Source organism: Neolamprologus multifasciatus, chromosome 8 (genome assembly GCF_963576455.1).
Source record: "Neolamprologus multifasciatus chromosome 8, fNeoMul1.2, whole genome shotgun sequence".
In the NCBI taxonomy this organism is placed as follows: Eukaryota; Metazoa; Chordata; class Actinopteri; order Cichliformes; family Cichlidae; genus Neolamprologus; species Neolamprologus multifasciatus.
In genome coordinates this window covers 14,787,690-14,808,568 of record NC_140446.1, presented here as the reverse complement: position 1 = coordinate 14,808,568, position 20,879 = coordinate 14,787,690, and the positions used below count along the sequence as shown (strand labels likewise).

At 38.8% G+C, this 20,879-nt stretch overlaps 1 protein-coding gene across 1 annotated transcript in view; it reads left to right on the top strand.

Moving 5' to 3' along the window:
- Positions 1-20,879, top strand: part of LOC146512705 (protocadherin-15-like) — a 231,453-nt gene that overhangs the window by 144,786 nt on the left and 65,788 nt on the right. The window contains exons 24-26 of the mRNA XM_085171180.1: positions 764-880; positions 2,877-3,017; positions 4,541-4,653. Of these exons, the coding sequence (XP_085027306.1) occupies positions 764-880; positions 2,877-3,017; positions 4,541-4,653 (371 nt within the window). The remainder of the gene's footprint in view (positions 1-763; positions 881-2,876; positions 3,018-4,540; positions 4,654-20,879) is intronic.

Here is a 20,879-nt window from a genome sequence, read left to right as displayed (position 1 = left end):
ATGTGTCTGTGAGCGAGGGAGGGAGAAAAAGGAAAAGTACGAGCTGTCATCGAGCAAAAACGGGAGCTGGAAGCATGTATATATAATAATAACCACTGCAGCCAAGAAGAGTGCTTGACGAGCCCAGTTGTAAGTAAGCTATTAAGACTCGACTGTACACCGTGTTCGTGTTTTCCTCCAAAAACAATAAGTTCCATTGGAGCAGCCTTTCAACGCCTCTCTCTGTCTCTCTCTAGCAAAGTTGACCCAGACAACAAAGTAAAGCTATTTTCGGCTACGAGCCCAACACAGAACCCGCCGTATTAGCCAGAGGTCCTTTACTACCTTCGGAGCCGCGGACCTTCAGTAACAGTAATAAATCACAGCAATAGTACATTCACGTAGTTGTAAAAAGCATGATAATATATTAAGTAATCCAAAGTATTCAGAATACGTTACTCTCATTGAGTAATGTAACGGAATACGTTACAGAATACATTTTGGGGCATGTATTCTGTATTCTGTAATGGAATACATTTTAAAAGTAACCTTCCCAACACTGTATATGTATATATATATATATATATATATATATATATATATATATATATATATATATATACATATATTCCCAAACCTATGACGAAACTGCTACAGTAATTTGCTGTTATTATAAATTTCAGCATTTCAGGAACTTCAAGGAAACAAAAAGCAGCTTGGTGCAGTGTATTTTAAAAATGCTAATGCCGTACTGTCTCTGTGTTTGTGTTAAATCTCTCTCCAGGACATGAATGACTTTTCTCCAGTATTCAGCCAGTCAGTTTACCGAGGCATGGTTGCCCCTAATGCTGTCAAGGGAACCATCGTAACCACAGTGATGGCCAATGACTCTGACCCTGCGGTGAGCATTATCAGATGCAGCTATTCAATCAAACTGTTTCACAGCCTGCTCCTCAAATTGTGTACTGGAATGATGCAAGATAATGGTGCTTGTCTTCAGTCAGTGTGTGTGTAGGTGTGTTTTTAAAGCATTTTCACTTCTTTCTCTAGTGGAGTATTTATTTTTTTATACCTCAGTGTGTCACAAGGTGAAATCTCAAGAGAACATTTAATGCTGAGCATCCTTGTTATGTAGACTGCTTTATTCTGGTTGTTGTAAAATGAGGTTTAGCTGTTTTATGTGAGTCTGATTTATGTAACTGTAGGTTAATAAGGTGATAACATGCTCATACAGAATTCTCATAATCGGCAGTGTGTGAGAATACCTCACGAGGCTTCATTGAATCACGCAGCGACACTGGGAAAATCACTTTTTTAAAAATATTAGAAACAAAAATAAACCAGCTGATGCGTTTGCGTTTGATTCACAAAACAGGTGTTTATGAAAAAGCACTGGGAGTGCTTTTATTTTGCATTACTGCTCGAGATGCCATGAGCTTATTTTTCCCTCCTCCTTCTTCATGCAGGATCTTGTACACCAGCAGTGTTGTCACATAAGCCTCTTTAAAGCACCGCTTTCCTTTCACTGTTGCGCATGCTGCTTCCTGTGTCAGCTGAATTGGTTCACACTTTAGATTTAAGCATGAGAAATTCTCTTGGGTCAAAAAACAACATTATAAAGTCCAGGCTATATGCTATAAAGGACCTCCCCAGTGCTCAACAAAGGTAATAAATAGCACCTTGTTTGAGCGCTGGAGCCTATAATATTCATATATCTCTGTGTAATTTCCATTTATACCCTCCAGATCTAAAGTATACCTCGAAAGTACAAATACTTTCAAGAATTTATCAGCATCGGGTTTTGCTGACTCACTCTGAGCTGTTATGCAAGAAAGTGTTACATCAATGTAGACAGTCGCTGAAATACTGCTCGCAACAGCAGTGCTGCAAAAGTGAACTCAGATTAGAGCGTTTGATGGCTGGATTGAAAAATGGCTGTTTACATAATTAAAAATATCTATTTTGTCTGTCTGGAGTTTCTCTTTAACGTCCCTCGTTGCCCTTACTCTCTCGGTGTTTCAGTGTGAAAATATGACCTTAGCGGACTTGTCATTGTTGTTTTTTTGCTGGTGGATTTACAGCCTTAAGGGAGATAAAGTGAATAAAGTGTGTATGACAAGCAAGACATGTAGCAAGAACCTTTCGTCCCCTGACAATAAACAGAGGGCAGATATACTGTATGACTTTTAGCCAAAGGAGCAACTTTTGTTGCTGTAAATGTTGTTCCTCAGACCATGACATAGACAATATATGTAAGGATTATAGTGAAAACATTTTTTTAAAGAAGATATAAATGAACTGCTTCGCTCACATATTACAATTTCTGAAAATAAACTAGCAAAAGCACCAGTTTTACCACATTGTCAGCGCGTATTTTTAAAGTTCAAGGAACGCTTTAAACGCAGAGGTCTAATTTGTTTGTGTGTTTATCTTTCCTCCTCAGAATGGCACAGCTATTTTTTTCCTCACTGTTGAATCTTGAGCTCATTAAAGAATACGGAGTATTTGCTTAAAATATGTGGATATTACAATGTAAATGTATGTATTTCCTGACATTTTGTGTCAAGTCAGTCATAGTAACTTATGACTGCTCATTATCAGCAACAGTTAAGAGGTTAATTCATGACCATTTGAACCGCATTTATGTAAAGTAATGATATGTCTTATAACGCTCACAATTATTTCTATATAGAGACTTAACATTTGGATCCCTGCTAATTGCTTTAGATATTAAATACTGCAAAACTCATTACACAGCCATCACCACACTATTTAATTACAGTTCAGAAGATATTAGAAAAAAAGAAATGGTTTTCCAGAAACCATGCATGAGGCATTTCATCCTATAGTTTTTTATTTTAATGATTAAAATGGATATTATTCTGTTGTCATCATAGGGTACTCCAGCAGGTTTAGTACGTTATAAGGTGGACCAGGAGGCGTATCCATACTCAGCCAGTATATTTGGCGTAGAAGAACAGACCGGACGTGTGGTTACCAGAGTGAACCTGAACGAGGAGCCGAACATGAAGTTCAGCGTAAGTGTGCACAGACATCTTTTTTAAAAATCTATTTTTCTTTCTCTTTTTTTTTTAAAAACACAATGAAGATGACTAAACTTTGCACTTCAGTCATCTTCATTGTTTTGTTTAAAATCGACTGTGGTGTATAGAGGCAAAACTACAAATATTGCATCTTCATCTTCAAATTATGGATGCAACTGTACTGAACTGCTGCTACATCAAACCCATCATTACAAGTCTTTTGCAGTATTTTTAGTTAAAACCTTGAAATTTGCAACCAGGTTTTTACATTTGTGAAGTCACGTCTCACTCGGTCCTATTCAATAATGCCTATATTTCATTAAATGTAACCATTTTGTAGTGAGTGTTTAATTGCATCATCTTACATAACAGCGGTTGTTATTTAGATAACATTTATCCTGGTGACCTTTTTGCTTTATCGTCTGGATTCTGGTATTCAGTAGGTGGGGGGCGTGGAACGACATCATACAAAATAAGTCAGAATGATTAGATTACTAATTTCAGATTTGATTTGCTTACATGTAATACTTATGAACAGGGGACTCTGAGCAATTCCCTATCCACTCCACAAAATATACTGCAGCAGCTTATTAGTTTCAAATCTACCTTCTCCCAGCTGTATTCCTCAGTGGGCCTTGCTAATTTCATCTTTTCATTGGGCTTTAATTAACACAACAAGGATTCAGCATCCTCTGAAGATATCGCTCAAGGGACTAATTCTACCTTGTTTGCTCCAATAACTCAAACAAAATGAACTAGTCCAAAGCTGAGTACAATATTTGGCTTATGACTGAGATAAACCTTGTCTAATGTACTCATACACAGTAAAGACACAGTAAAGGCGGTTTAAATGATGTGCGGCTAATTATTACCCAACTCGCTTGCCTAAAGACACCACAGCATTAAAAAAAAACCCAATTTGGTGGGCAATTCAGCGTGCGTAAGCAATTGTGCAAAAAAACCAATTGAAATCCTCAGTCGGAAGGAAAAAATAGTTGTGATGAGAATCAGCAAGCCATTTAACTATCACATGTCGCAAGTTCCCAACTGCTAAAGAGTTATTTATGCATGTAGCAGTTTCCTATTTAAAACACTAGTTACTGTATGAATATTAAACAGGATGCATGAGCTGTAGCGTTCACCTGACTAAAGGAGACAAAGGAAACACAATATTTCAGTGTGTTGATATTTAAGGTTGGCCCTCATTAGGAATCCTTTGGGCCTGGTTAACAGCAGTTAGCCCCCCAATTAAATGAAGAATAAAAGCCGAGGCAGGAAAACTCAAGCACACCAGTGGGACACACACCCTCTCTGTTTTTCAAATCCCATCTGAATCATGTGCAGGACGAGAAAAGTACAATTTATTCTGGTTTATTGCGGGGCTGTCACGCATTGGCTACATCTCATTTAGCGAGCGTAAATGAGAGCGGCGGCGGCAGCATCAGACAGCCATCTCGCAGGGGCGTGGGCATCAATGGCGTGGTGATGTTCTGGCTTTGTCTATATTTGTTTGACAGCTGGTGGTGGTGGCCTTCGATCATGGTGAGCCTGTAAAGAAGAATACAACTCTGGTAGAGATCACAGTCCTTCAGCCCTCTGTTATCCCTGTCTTCACCCGGGAAGAATACAGGTATGTGCACATACATACACATTAGCATTGTTTAAATTAAACGTCAGCCTTTTTTTCTTACAATACAATATGATGACAGCAGGCTGGTAAATGGCATCACTAGTATGTGACACCAATACCAAAACAATGGAGGATATCAAGGCCTGCTGCTGGATTTGTATAGCTTTTGTCAGACTTGAGGACCGCAATGTTGCTTTTGTGCAGCCATTTCCCTTGTTGCCGGGTTTCAAAAAAAAAAAAAAATTTGTTTTGATTTTCATGAGAGCTGATCACATGAGTCATGACGTCTGTTCTCGTCACATTTTCGGATCGCATCACTGGGAATCCCAGACGAGTAGAAAAAAGTATCTGGTACCAGGTATTATCAGCTAATGTAAAACTCTAAAAACTGAGTCGAGTCAAGCAGAGCCGACCCAAGTAAGTACCAGTGGTGTTTTTTATTAGTGGAATTGTTGCAAAGCAATAATCGCAATATATTTACTCAATATGGCTGCATGTATTTTTTTTAACTCAGCTTTGACCTTGAGTGCTAACAATGAAGGTTAAAAATCAGCTGCTCAGCCAACCTTTAGGAATTCATGTTCCCCAAAGTCTAGCATTGAGCTCACTGCACCACCCCTCCTCTGCAGCTGAGCCACACCTCCACCACATCTACCATCACACAAAATTTGAAAATGATATCTTGAATACTGCGGACGCTAGACTACTAACAAAAACAGACAGATAGACAAACAAACAGAACCAATTACTACATACTCCCTCCCTCCAGGAGGAGAATTATTGCAAAGGTTGTAGTCCTGTGGAACAAGAGGCAGGCACACATCTCAGTTTCTCACAGTTAGCTGAATAAAAACATAAGAAATGCTGGATGGCACTCTGTTGTGCCTCCCAAGTAGAATGGACAATTTGTTTCTTTTTTGGCAAATTAATGAAGTGCATTAATTTAACAGGTGATTAGAATATAGGAAAGAAAAACTATAAGGTGGAGAACTGAATTAATTTTCCCTGACAGATTAAAATCCAAAGCACTCAGTAACGTTCAGCCACATTTCAGCATGGACATCTATCTATCCATCCATCCATCCATCCATCCATCCATCCATCCATCCATCCATCCATCCAGCCAGCCAGCCAGCCAGCCAGCCAGCCAGCCAGAAAAATAATATTGTAGAGCATCAGGAGGCTTTTCTGGTGACTGTTTTCTCAACTCAGATGTTCTGCCACATAATAACACAGAAGGTGCTAAATCTGAACAGCATGATTGATGTTTGCTGCTATAATTCAGTTTTGATTAGAAGTGAAGTGATGCGCTTTACTGTGCTGAAATTCTTCACAATAACTTGAACAAATATGGCAAAATTTATCTTGCCAAAACAAATATGCATATCGGCATCAACCTATAAAGGTGAGCTTTCCACACTTGTATTTCTATGAATTCTGCAAAAGCTGCTTACACTCACCTGTTTTGCAACAACACTAAGCCACACACTATAATTAACTACCACAGAGCATGTCTGTTTCATCTTTGAGGAGCAGTGTTATGTGTTTGATAACAGTAATTTTGTCATCAGCTAAAGGACAAAACTCATCCACAAGAGTCTGTAAAAGAATCAACCTTACACTGTTTTTAAATTACATTGTGTCAAAATATTGACTCATATTCAAGCCATAAAGCAACAGTATGTAATTCTGTCTCAATAAAGCGTGTAATCCATCTCCTTTGATTATAGAGCTACATACTCTGCCTGGCCACTTTATTAAGTGCACCTGTTCAACTGCTCATTAACACAACTATTTACTCAGCCAATCCAATGCAAGTTCATTGCATTTAAATGACCTCCACAGTCACCAGATGTCAATCCTGTGTAGAGCAGGAGTAGAGCACCTTTGGGATGCGGTGGAGCAGGTGGACATTCACATGATGAATATCCACAGACTGCGTGTTGATGTCAGTTCAGCATGGACCAAAATCTCTGAGGAATGTTTCCAACTTTGTTGAACGTATGCCACAAGGAATTAAGGTAGTCAGAGGTCCAACCCCTGTACCTGCAAGTTCTACCTAATAAAGTGTGAGTTTAAATGTCTCTGCACAGGAGATTTAAAAGAAGCAAAGAGTAAATATATTTTTTAAGACAGCAATTTTTCATTCACTCTGTCAAGCGAAACCCAAGAGAACCTGGCCGATCGACGCCCTTACCTCATCAGCACAGTATTTGTGTCGTCACCACAACTCTTTCAGTCGGTGCTCGTTTTGTGAGGTCATGGTGTCACCTCAGGTTTTCTTTTCCGTAATTGGCTGTGGTATTGTCCCATAATGTCTACCTATTATCCTTTTTTTCCCCTCTATTTTGATCTGTCATTCTTGCTATCTATTCCTCATAAAAATTGTTCTTCGTTATCCTGGTTTTTATCTGCCCCGTTGTATGTCTGTTTGTCCCCTCATTGATGTTAGAGTGAATGAATTGCTCTCTTTCCATTTGCTCTTTTGTTATGCTGGCTGTCAGACACAATATCGAAGACATCAGACTGGAAAAGTGAAGATTGCAGGAGAAGATGCTTTTAAACATCACAGTGTTTCAAATATTTTCACGTCGCTGGACTTTCTGTTAACGTTTGGCAGTGCGAAGGGTAGTAATACTTCGTATTATTCTTTTAATCGCTCTTGCAGATTTTCTTTTCATTTTAGTTTCTTCATCTGCCTTTATCATATTTCAAAGCGATCCATATTTTTCTATGCAGAATATGTGTAGGCAGTTGCAGCAATACAACTCACTTTTCAAGTGGCTGACATACCAGCTGTCTCCGACACCTCAATATTCAGCACAAAAAAAAAAATCAAACCTTTGATACTGATTTTGCAAAAGTATATCTATATTGACATTAAAACTCACTTCAAAGCTCTTATGTCTCTTTATTCAAACACCGGCTACCGCGAGTTTACAGCTAAATGTTTCAGAACATTGTAATTGCAACATTAACGTGTCAAATCCGACACACGTCTTACTTGTACAGATCACATTTCAAGACGTCAAGGTTTGTCTTTCACGCAGAGTAAAGCTCTTGTCTATTTTTAGGGGAAAGGGTTGGAGGCAAGAGAGAGAGATGTCATATAATACTGCATTTATGAATATGTAACATAGCTTCCAGCTAAAAGAGCGTGCGCGTGTCTGTGTGAGCGTGCACTTTTTCGTATTTTTCTGTATTTGTTAATCATCACACAGTTCACAGTATTTGCATGCATCCACACATTGTTGTTCGTGCACATTAAAGTCCCTTCTTGCGCGTCTGTCTTTGAATGTATCTGTGCACGTTTACTATGTACAGTATTTTAATGTGTTTGTGTGTGCAAAAGACAGCATTGTGTGTGCGCGTGCGTGTGTGTTGTTGCAATTCCTTGTCGTATTCACACAGTGTACACTGTACCAGCTTTGAATTAATTATCCCAGCTTTATAGAATAAAAGCTTACCATTGTACCAGTGTGATTTTGAGAGCTAGCTAATGCAGCTTAATGATTTTGCATGGTTTCAGCGGACCGGCTTCCAGCCATGGCCGAGTCTGAATTAGTAATATTGATTCCTGTAATGAAAAAGAGAGTAGCGCTGAAACAGGGCATCTGTTAAAAGTGACTTGTTGAAATTTCCTCTTTTCCCCCAACATGTTGGAGTATTTGTTTGATTTGGTCCAGTTATCTTTGATTTGAGACTTTTAGAAAACACTGTGCATCAAATTACATTCTTATACTAGTATCAGTGCACTGAACATGCATTAAGGAGCTTTCAGTGAATTTCCTGTTTTTGGTGTGCAGTCCTGTTTAGGCTTAATAAATACAAGACAAAAAATATAAAAGAATCAGTTTAATGGCATCGGTTTATGTGACACAACATCCGAAAACAATGTTAAAGTCCAAAACTGTTATTTACGGTGTACTTGCTTCCTACAATGTAAAAGTTCCATATTGATATGGAACTTGTCTATCTTTGTTTATTTTCTATCGGGCTGTCAACGGTAACGCATTAACGCGATTAACGTGATTAAAATCTTTTATGCAATGAACCCATCTGGAGCGCAGAATGACTCAAAATCCATGAAATGTCTCTGTCAACGCATTTTGGGCAATTTGTCCAAAGTTTGTCCATTCTGCGCTCCAGATGGGTTAAATGCATTCAGTAAACATGCAAACAGAGAAATATTCACCTGCATCATGTTTGTACATTATTAAACTCATAAAAACTAACTAGCTTTATAAGTAACCATCAGCCAAAAGAGAATTATTAGGCTAAAGTTGGTAAAGTCAGCATCATCACTGAGGGGGGGCATTGCTGTTACCAACAATGTGGCTGTGCCGAGCAGTTTTCACATCATAGCCAAGTGATTTGCTGGACAAAGATCTGGTGCAAAATAGTGTGTTTATGCACCAGAAAATATTCCATAAATTACATTTTTGAGATGTTGTTTGGAGAGGTGTACCACTTTAATTGATTTCACACAGCCTGACAAATTTCCTTTGGAGTTGGGGCTGTATTTGCAGACAACGAAGTTAAGACAACAAACACAGGAAATAGTGGAGTGTCCTCTTGTTCTTGATTCTGTCATTACTTGCTTGTTTATATGCACAATTGAGGGTTTTTTTTTGTCTTTCTGTGTCTTTGCCCAGCTTTTCCCTTGCTGGGTCACATATGTGCAAAAAAAGTGTATGGTAGAAATGCAGCTGTAAAAGCCTTAGTAATATATGTCTCAGTTCAGTTCTCCAGCAAACTGCTTCAAGGGCCATGTAGGTTGGTTAAATCCATACTGGGTGAGCAATACAGGACTTGTAGCCCACAGTTTCACCCTCAGGAGTATATATATGTATATATGTACTGAAAAGGTCAGAACTTAAACCTTTTATACTCTCAGTAAGCTAGAACCATAAATAACGCTGGGCTTCTCGTTTGGAACTGTTCAAAACAAATATTCAGAAGAGTTCAAAATGCTTACACATAATACAGTGTTTCAGCATAGCTAACCAAATTCTTAAAAGATGTAGTTTTCATTGAAACGATGTCTTCTTATTTAATAACATCAGAAACTAGAGTTGAATTTTCACAGTAGACTGTATTTTGAAAATGTGAATTATGAAAAAAAGAAAGAAAATAATGTCTTCATTGTTTTTCTGGATGAAACCAGGTTTGTCTGAAGGGGTGTAATAAATATACAGCTGCAGATCCACACTTGCTCGCAGTATATTAAGAACAAAAACAAGTAAAGCTTTGGCACTATTTGCTGTTTCTTCCTCCTTCATCTAATAAAACCTTTAATGAGCCAAAGAGGAAGTTTGTTAAATCGTTGTAGCCACTGAGTGTAGAATTGCGAGGAGAATTTCTCCCCTTCCCCTCTTTTTCTCGACGTAGTGCCAACCTTGCACCTGCAGAATTAGTATGCAGTCAGTATCATGTACACATGAATAGTTATCAGCACCCAGTGGCAATTATCAGCATGAGGCTAAGTGAACAGAAAGAAAATATTAGCTTTTCAAAGATTATTGAAAGCCCTCCACTCATCTGCTTGTATATGTGTGTGCAGTCATGTGTGTGTCCATGCACGCAATTGTGCATCTGTACGTACAGCCCCCCACCCCCACCCCCACCCCCATGCCATCAAAATGCCTCATAGCTCGCTTGCTAACGAATCTAATTAGAAAGTAGGGAGACACATCTGAGAGCTTAAATGCCTCTAAACATCAAAGCTTAGTTTTTAATTTTTAAAAAATTGATCAAAATGGCTGCATGTTGCTTTATCTTATACTGAAAAATTGTACTTTGAACCGACTTAAAAAATGACTCTAATTTATTACAGCTAAATGTGTTAGTTTTACTCAGACTATTCAAATTTGACTGAAAGTGTAAATTTGTATTTAAAATAAGTCAAAAATATTTATCTTTTCAGAATCATAAATGTAGATTGAAACAAACTCAAAAGATAATTTATTCTAAAGACCTTAAATCAGGGGTCCCCAATCCCAGTCCACGAGGGCCGGTGTCCCTGCAGGTTTTAGGTGTGTCCTTGATCCATCACAGCTGATTTAAATGGATAAATTACCTTCTCAAGATGTCTTGAAGTTCTCCAGAGGCCTGGTAATGAGCTAATCATGTGATTTAGGTGTGTTGACCCAGGGTGATAAAATCATAACCTGCAGGGACACTGGCCCTCGTGGACTGGGATTGGGGACCTCTGCCTTAAATCTTTTCTTCACTTTGGTAAAACCTGATAGTTTGAGTGAGTTCCAAGTTAATTTGTTCTTTGGACTTAGTTAATTGAAGCACTCACATTTTTTTTACAAGGAAGTTCTTTCAACTTCTACTTTAGTCAACGTAATAAAATGCAATTTCTACTTGCACATAATGGAAAATTGGTTTCTTATTGTCTGATTCAAACATACTTAATAACACTTCATAAAAATCTATTTTATTCCTTAAAATTCACAAACAAAAGCTTTGGTTTTGCAAAAAGATGATTTTTTTTTTAAAAATCAAGATTTTGTCACAATGAACTTGCTGGAAATAAAGATAAATTCTCTTTTGAAGGACTGAATTTATTCAAACAAAGGCTCCCTTTTATGTACAAAAAATACAATAAAAACGACAAAATAAAGCACTGAACAGTTGTTAAAGAGAAAGGAAAAAAACCCCACTTCCCAACCCCCACCCACCCTCACCAAACCCATGAAATGAACATCTCACCTTTAAAACATGAGATTGGTCAGCCCGTTCTTACTCCCGAGGCGTAACATTCCGACGATTTGTCACGTTCCTGAGGAACGCCAAAGGTGACCTCCCGCGTTCTTATGCTATGTGCCGGGTTAATGGGTGAAATCCAGTAGAATGATGGTCCCGCAGTAATACACCTTCCAGCCATGTATTCCAGCCCTAACCCTAACTTTGTCCCTAACCTTAACCAGCACTTTAATGACGTTAAATAGTGTTTTCCAAAGCGATTTTAAGTAAAATGAACAAACGTGTAGATTGATTCCTAACGGTTCTCATGTTCCCTCGTTTTTTTCCAATCTCATCATTTAGGGAAGCATAATAGGTTGACAATTTGTCACCTAGCGTAAAATATTTGGGAATGAGAACGTGTTGGATTGGTAATGTAACCGCCATTAACATTAACAACATTTCTAACACTATGCAAACACAGCTATTTAAATAAAATGAATATGACAGATTTTTTCTCAAATTAAAGTCTCTTCCTTTGCAGTATAGTTTAATAGAAATTCTTTATACTTCCCTGAAGTGTATCCGAATATATATAAGCTATCTATGCTCACACGTCTCTTTGGCTGATCCAGTGCTTAGAGTTTGACACTGAGACTACAGACTCAGACATTTTCTTTGGTTGTGTCTCCAGTTTTTGAACAGTTTGTCTCCAGAAAAGTTTTTGGGTAAAGTGAAATAAACAGTTTCAAACCAGAAATCCCGATCAATTCAATTTAACTAAATGACATGGATGTTTCACTTTCTTCAGTGAATGTCTTTACAGTGATGGAGATGAGACACAGAGGTAAGCAGCTCAGTCAGGCTGTTTTGTGTCAGCTTGTCAAAACGGATGCACAGGACGCTGCGTTTTCAAGAATCAAAGAGCTGTTTTGTTGAACTTCTTGCAGATGCCATAGAGTTCCTCAACGTTCGGCAAATTGATCGAGTGTTACAGCATCATGACTAAAGCTTTAATCTTGCGGTCAGAAGAAGAGATTCTTTTTTCTGCTCCTCCTCGGTCCCTCTTCACATAATAGATGCAGCTGCAGAATACAGACAGTCGAGTTTTTTGATGCTTTTCTTTGTAGAGCTGACAATCTGAATGGAAATTAATCAAACTCTATTTCTGTATCTTTCATACAAGTTAAAAATTTCAGGACGGCATTTGTGGTTTTACAAGGTGCTTCATGATTCATTTTCGAATGCAATGCTCAAAATAGGTATTCTCCTTTGGACTTGAGTTTAAATATTTATACAGCTTTTTCTCTTTGACCATTTCAAACAGCTCTTCTGCACGACAAATTAAGCACTGGGGTGTGCAATAGTTAAGCCTTAGAAATCATTAGGTTTACAAACATCGTCGGTCGTGCTAAATGTTTTATTGTTTACAGGGTTGTGCAATGGTGGATGAACAATGATGAAATTGTAACTCAGATTTTACAATAAACAAAGCAAACACAGTCTAATACTATAAAGTAGTGTGCGAAAGCCTTGAGCCGCCTCACATTTCTTTCTATCTTTTGATTCCATGGAGGCAGACTTTCCTGCAAAGTTTTCTTAAGCAACAGCTCTTCAGGTTTTCCTAATGTTTTTCCAATTTTTTTCTTTGGACATTTGCTGGGTTTTTTTGTTGGTTTTTTTTAACCTTCCTTGTGTTCTGTCCAGTCCTTGTCCCTGACCAGAGGTAAAGATTTTTATCTGTTAACACCAAAAAACGAAAATCCTTACCTACTCCTACATAATGTTCATATCTCCCTTATACGATTTTTACTCCCTTAAAAAATCTTAAAGTGTTTTGTAAAAAAGTTAAGCTAAAATATACATATACGGTCCCAATCAAAAGTTTAAGACCACTTGAAAAATGGGAAAAAATCATATTTTGCGTGGTTGGATCTTAACAAGGTTCCAAGTAGAGCTTCAACATGCAACAAGAAGAAATGGATGTGTAGCCTGTTTCAGTTTAAGCGTTGTTTTCAATAAATTGCATGCTCATGAAAATGTTTCATCTCACTCCAATTTCTTCTTGTTGCATGTTGAAGCTTTACTTGGAACCTTCCCAAAAAGTTGATTCTGTTCATCTCACACTGTTGGTCAGGTTACTTGAAAAAAGTAATGATTAACTAATTACTGGTTACTTCTCCAAAAAAGTAATCCTGATACTTTACTGATTACTTATTTTCACAAGTAATTAGTTACTTAGTTAATCTTTAAAAACATGAGATACACAACATGAATAGGTAATAAAGCAATAGATCTTTCAGCCCAATTCTACTTTTTCTGCATAACCATCATATAAAATGTAATCAAATAAAAAGTCTCTCTTTTTTTTTTATTGAACTTTTAATTGCAAAGCAGGGAAACAGCAGTCACCAGCATATACAGTGGGGCAAAAAAGTATTTAGTCAGCCACCGATTGTGCAAGTTCCCCCACTTAAAATGATGACAGAGGTCAGTAATTTGCACCAGAGGTACACTTCAACTGTGAGAGACAGAATGTGAAAAAAAAATCCATGAATTCACATGGTAGGATTTGTAAAGAATTTATTCATAAATCAGGGTGGAAAATAAGTATTTGGTCACCTCAAACAAGGAAAATCCCTGGCTCTGTATAAAAGACACCTGTCCACAGCCTCAACCAGTCAGACTCCAAACTCCGCCATGGCCAAGACCAAAGAGCTTTCGAAGGACACCAGGAAAAGAATTGTAGACCTGCACCAGACTGGGAAGAGTGAATCTACAATAGGCAAGCAGCTTGGTGTGAAAAAATCAACTGTGGGAGCAATCATCAGAAAATGGAAGACATACAAGACCACTGATAATCTCCCTCGATCTGGGGCTCCACGCAAGATCTCATCCCGTGGGGTCAAAATGATCATGAGAACGGTGAGCAAAGATCCCAGAACCACACGGGGGGACCTGGTGAATGACCTGCAGAGAGCTGGGACCAAAGTAACAAAGGTCACCATCAGTAACACACTACAACGGCAGGGAATCAAATCCCGCAGTGCCAGACGTGTTCCGCTGCTGAAGCCAGTGCATGTCCAGGCCCGTCTGAAGTTTGCCAGAGAGCACATGGATGATACAGCAGAGGATTGGGAGAATGTCATGTGGTCAGATGAAACCAAAGTAGAACTTTTTGGTATAAACTCAACTCGTCGTGTTTGGAGGAAGAAGAATACTGAGTTGCATCCCAAGAACACCATACCTACTGTGAAGCATGGGGGTGGAAACATCATGCTATGGGGCTGTTTTTCTGCCAAGGGGACAGGACGACTGATCCGTGTTAAGGACAGAATGAATGGGGCCAAGTATCGTGAGATTTTGAGCCAAAACCTCCTTCCATCAGTGAGAACTTTGAAGATGAAACGAGGCTGGGTCTTCCAACATGACAATGATCCAAAACACACCGCCCGGGCAACAAAGGAGTGGCTCCGTAAGAAGCATTTGAAAGTCCTGGAGTGGCCTAGCCAGTCTCCAGACCTCAACCCCATAGAAAATCTGTGGCGGGAGTTGAAAGTCCGTGTTGCTCGGCGACAGCCCCAAAACATCAGTGCTCTTGAGAAGATCTGCATGGAGGAATGGGCCAAAATACCAGCTACTGTGTGTGCAAACCTGGTAAAGACCTATAGTAAACGTTTGACCTCTGTTATTGCCAACAAAGGTTATGTTACAAAGTATTGAGTTGTATTTTTGTTATTGACCAAATACTTATTTTCCACCCTGATTTATGAATAAATTCTTTACAAATCCTACCATGTGAATTCATGGATTTTTTTTTCACATTCTGTCTCTCACAGTTGAAGTGTACCTCTGGTGCAAATTACTGACCTCTGTCATCATTTTAAGTGGGGGAACTTGCACAATCGGTGGCTGACTAAATACTTTTTTGCCCCACTGTACATATACAGGACAAAGATGCATCTACATGTATAGCAGGACCTGGGAGGTAGAAAGAAAAACCCAACAGCAATAGTAATAGACAATGAAGAAGGTTAACAATTGTCCCTTTGTTGCCAGGCTAAATCCCGTAAGCCCAATTCCAACCTCTGAGCAGAAGGAGTGTCCAGATGTGCGATAGAAAAGGAAAGGTTTGTCCTTAAGTGCCGTAGAGAAGGCATACATTGGCACAATACATATCACAGACTGTAGCCACTGGTTGACAGATGGAGCCTTATCAGAAATCCACAGTACCATAATGGGTTCTGTGTAGCAGCGTAGTGTAGCAGTATGTGAAGGAGATCTTTGCTGCGAAAGCCAGCAGGTAGCTCATCATTTAGTCCTAACAAGCAAGTCCTTGGACCCAGATGCAGTCGGCAATTAAATATAATACATAGCTTATCTATGAGTGATCTCTAAAACTGTAGAATAACAGGGCAGCTCCACAGACAATGAAAAAAGGAACCAACAGCAGCCTGACATTTGTTACAGAGATTAGGCAAAGCTGGAAACATTATGTGCCTCTTCTCAGGTGTAATATAAAGCCTATTTATAAGTTTAAACTGCCTTTCCCAAATAGAATTAGATGCCAAGGCTTTAAAAGGACGACAACACAACTCATCCCAAGCGTCAGCATCTATGGCGCCTACATCTGATTCCCATTAGCCCTTGATTTTGTTAGAGTTATCCATTGTAAGATCAGAGAGAATGTTATAAATCTTTTTAGTGATACATTTTAGTTGAGTAGTTTTTACCATGAGTGATTCTATAGGAGAAAAACCAAACCCTCCATTAAAATCCTTCAATTTAGAAGTAATATAGTGCTTTACCTGAAAGTACTTCAAAAAATCCTTATTGGTCAGACCAAACTTGCTTTTCAGGTGATTAAAAGTAAGAAGAGAGTTCTCATGAACAAGATCACCCACTATTAATCCCTTTTTGAGACCAGTCCGCAAAACCAGCCTGAAGACCAGGTAAGAAGTCAGGGTTTTCATGAATAGGAGTAAGAAGGGAGAAACAATTCTAATATCCTTCCAGGCGCCTGACTTTGCGCCAAATAGAGAGCATATTCTTTAACACCATATTATCGTGTGTTAGAACTGTGGCTTTACCTGAGGTAATGCCCTTTAAAGAAGTGGACTCAGCGCTGAGGTAAATGGAATCCGGATCGTCCATAAACCATTCTGTAAGAAATTTAAACTGTGCAGCCAAGAGGTATTGTGGGAAGGAGGGAGCGGCAGGACCGCCTTTCTGAACAGGCAAACACAGAAAACTGTATCTCAATCTAGGTCTTTTCTTACGCCATATAAAGGAAATAATTGAACCATTTAATTTTGACAAAACTTTTTGAACAGAGCAAGCAGTAACATCTGGAATAAATACAAGAGGCGAGCGAGGATATTCATCTTGACCAAATGAATACGACCTAAAAGAGACAGAGGGAGGCTGCACCACCTATCCAAATTGCAATTGATGGTCTGAATTAAAGGGGTGTAGTTCAGACTATACATTTCTTTTAGATTCGGTGAAATCTTCACTCCTAAATAAGTGAAGCCGGAGGGAGACCAACGAAAAGGCTGAGAAATGTTTGGATCAACCTCATTTATAACAGAGAGGGGCATAGCCTCACTTTTAGAAAAAATGATCTTGTAGCCTGAGAAGGAGCCGTATTGGGAAATTAACGAAACTAATCTAGGAATTGAGTGAGCAGGAGAATTTAGAAAAATTAAAATGTCATCTGCATAAAGTGAAATCTTATGTTGAGAATTGTTCAAACAGAGTCCTTCAATAGCAGCATCCTTCCTAATGGCTGTGGCAAGGGGTTCCATAGCCAGGGCGAATAACAAAGGCCTCAGCGGACAGCCCTGCCGACTGCCACATTCAATACTGAAATTGCCCGACCTATGACCGTTGGTAATTACTGCAGAAAGAGGGGAAGTGGATCTGGATCCATTTAACAAAGTTGTCACCTAAACCAAATTCTTGAAGTGTGAAAAGAAGAAAGAGCCTCAGGGTTAAACAAAGATGAGTGCTGAATAATGTTAAGTAGGTGCCTCATGCTATGTGCGGAATACCGCCCCCGTATAAAACCAGTTTGATCATTCTTAATGATCGAAGGTAGTATTGGCTCAAGACGTATAGCTAGGACATTAGCAAGTATCTTCAAATCAAGATTTAAAACAGATATAGGCCTATAGGAAGCGCATTCTTCAGGAGGTTTCTTCTTCTTCAAAATTAGAGAAATATTAGCCTCCATTAAGGGGGAGAGTGCCTGCCTCAAAAGAGGACAGAAGCATCTTATACAGTGGGGAAGTTAGAATCTTACTGAATTTCTTAAATAAATTCCCCCGGGAACCCGACCCGGAGCTTTGTTATTTGGAAGCATCTGAATAACTTTCAAAATTTCGCTTTGCGTTATAGGTTTACATAAATCATCCCTTTGGATTTCCGAAACTTTAGGTAAATTTAGTCCTAAGAAGAAGTGGTGCATACCCTGTTTGTATGTCGATTTAAACTGGGAGGTATATAACTGCTTATAAAAAGTTTTAAAAGTATCATTAATAATTAAATTGTCATATTTAGATAAACCAGATGAGTCTCTAACACATGGGATATTACAACCAGCACCCTTATTATGAAGAAGATTGGCCAGATAGCGGTTAGGTTTATTAGCAAACTCATATAACCTCTGCCTCATGAAGAAAAGAGATTTCTCAGCCTTTCTTGTCAGTAGTGCCTCCAAAGCTATTTTAACCACCTGAATTTCATTCCTTAATTGTTCTGAAGGTGATACATTATGTTTAGCTTGCAGTTCGTGCAATTCCACTTCTAATTTTCGTCGCTCCATCTGAGCCGCTTCAGGCCTGCTGAATATGATATAATCAGACCACGGGTGTAAGCCTTCAGGGTGTCCCAAAGCAGGCCTGGAGAAACTTCAGGGGTTGCATTAACCTTTAAAAAATGTTCAAGCTGATCAGTTAAAAATATTTCGAATTTTGGGTCGTGAATCAAAAAATTGTTAAATCTCCAGTTATGAGACCGAGGGACAGGATTTAGATCACTTAGCTGAACAAAAACCGGCGCATGATCTGATATAATAATATCACCTATTGTACATCTCAAAATGTTTCCCAGTGATCGTTTGGGGGTGAAAACAAAATCGATTCTACTACTTGTTCTATGAACACCAGAAAAAAAGTAAATTCTTTATCGTTAGGGTGAAGACTCCGCCAGGTATCAAACAAATTAAGTTTGTTACAAGTATCTAAAAGTGCTTTGGCCCTTGTAGACATTTGAATTTGTTTGGGAGGGGATCTGTCCTTAGTTGTAGAAAAATAACAGTTAAAATCTCCGGCTATCACAGAATTATCACAAACCCAGTCAGAAAAGGAAGAGAAAGTATGAGCAATAAAGTCGTTAGACTGTACTGGTGGAAAGTAAATATTCAGAAATGACACTGCCTGACCACCTAGGGTGCCCTTTAAGGAAACATATCTACCAGACTTATCACAAATTGTTTGGTCAACTGTCAGCGGTAGATGTTTATGTATCAACATGGCTGCACCACGGCTCTTACTCGTAAAGGAGGAACTAAAAACTTGACCGACCCAATCATGTTTCAGTTTTAGATGCTCCTGAGGAGACAGGTGAGTTTCTTGCAACAAGGCAACATGGACATTCTCCCTCTTAAGAAAACTCAATATTTTTTTCCGTTAAATAGGGTTATGTATACCTCCTACATTCCAGGAACAAACATTTAACACTGAATTATCACTTATACAATATTTGAAATAAGCATGGAACCACGCTCAGGTGACCAAAGCATAGCTGATATGTAGGGCTCCCAAACACTGCTCTACAACACCAGTGGCAAATAAAATACACGTAGAAAAACAAACATCCTGCTTTGCTAACAATTAACAAAAAACTATTTACAAGAAACAGAACCGTCAAGAAACCAGTGAGTATGGAGGTCAGACAAAGGTCTCCAATGCCCAGCAGGTGGCGCAAGCAAACTTTTCAATTTGGACGGAGTACGAGCCTTTTCTTAATCAGTAACGTGAAATAGCTGCCCGCCCGCAGCTAAAACAACGATTCGGATTATGAATGGCTAAATAAAATAGTCTATATGTATAAGGTTATCTCCGCACAGACCCGAAAAGAAAAAAAAGAAAACAAACAGAAAAAAAATAAATAAAAAGAAAGGAGGAGATGAGGGATTGGCGAATGCCTCACGAGCGGCCTCCAGCTTAAGCTCCACTTCGGAAATCTTGGCGCCATATCCCGCTGTAATATCTTCCTGCGTTGATATGCGTGTCTCTGCCTCCTTCATTTTAACATCCAATGCAGAGATATTAGCTGCGCATGTTTCCAGTCTTTTCAGAACCGGGTCAATCTTCTTCTCAAAGGAGGCCTCCACAGCCTTCAGCACCTCCGCCGATATCCTCTCCACCAATTTGTCGACGTCCATTTGGCCGAGAAGTTGGGACGACTCGGCCTCCGCCATCACCGCTGCAGCATGATCGCTGAGCGGAGGGTGATTTTCTCTGGATTTACCCGGTTTTGACCCAAGGTTGAGCTTCTTCTGGGTGCTTGGCATCGTACAAAGTTTAAAAGTCGAAATAAACAGAGACTTTAACCAAATTAGACATATATAAAGGCCTAAACAAATGCCAAGCTGCGGGAGCGGGCGAGAAACACAGCTACTCCGCCATTGACGTCACGTGACCCCCAAAAAGACTCTTTTTAAAACTTGTTTTACTAGTTTTAATCTTTTAAATTAAAAAATAAATTATATGCAACAGCCTTTGACTTGACGAAATATGTGTCAGTGAAAAAAACAAAATTTGCTTTGTTTCACTTGGTGTTAAAAGTCATTTTTGGTTTTCTTTTATTGATTTCCAATGCACAGTACAATTTGAGGGATAGAAACTGTTCGTGGTCAGGCAAGGTTTAATATTTCAGTATCCCGGTGACTCAAAATTGCTTTGACAAGCACAAAGCAAACAAAATGTACAGTATATATCTTTTCCCCATCCACCAATGCACCAAAGCAGAGGGCTCAAATGAAAGGGAAAATAAAAGTACCAAAAAATCAGGCAGGAAGTAGTAGTTGAACAATCACAATCCTCTGGGCAGAAAATGGACCAGTGATGCACTTTTTAAACCTAAAATCTTCCAAAACAAAAGGGACCAAAGTGTAACACTGTGAATTACAATGGCTAAAACTCACACACCAACCACCTGTTTAATTTAGTCATCTACAGTACAGCACCTGTAGCTTTAGTAAAAAAGACTTTTAAGCACAGCATTAATGCTTCATCATTTGCAGCTTTTAAATGGAAACTTTTCCAGTTTCATCAGCAAATGCTTGTGTTGGTCGTGTTGCCAATATAGTCAGCCAAAAATGTGACACCTTAACAATATAATTTTTAAGATACAACCTTGTTAAAACATTGTGTGAGTGTTGTTCGAAAATCATAGTACTCTCTGGTATAAAAATGTACATTAAAGCACATCTAATATGTTGCTCTACAAAGCTTGCTAAACCATTC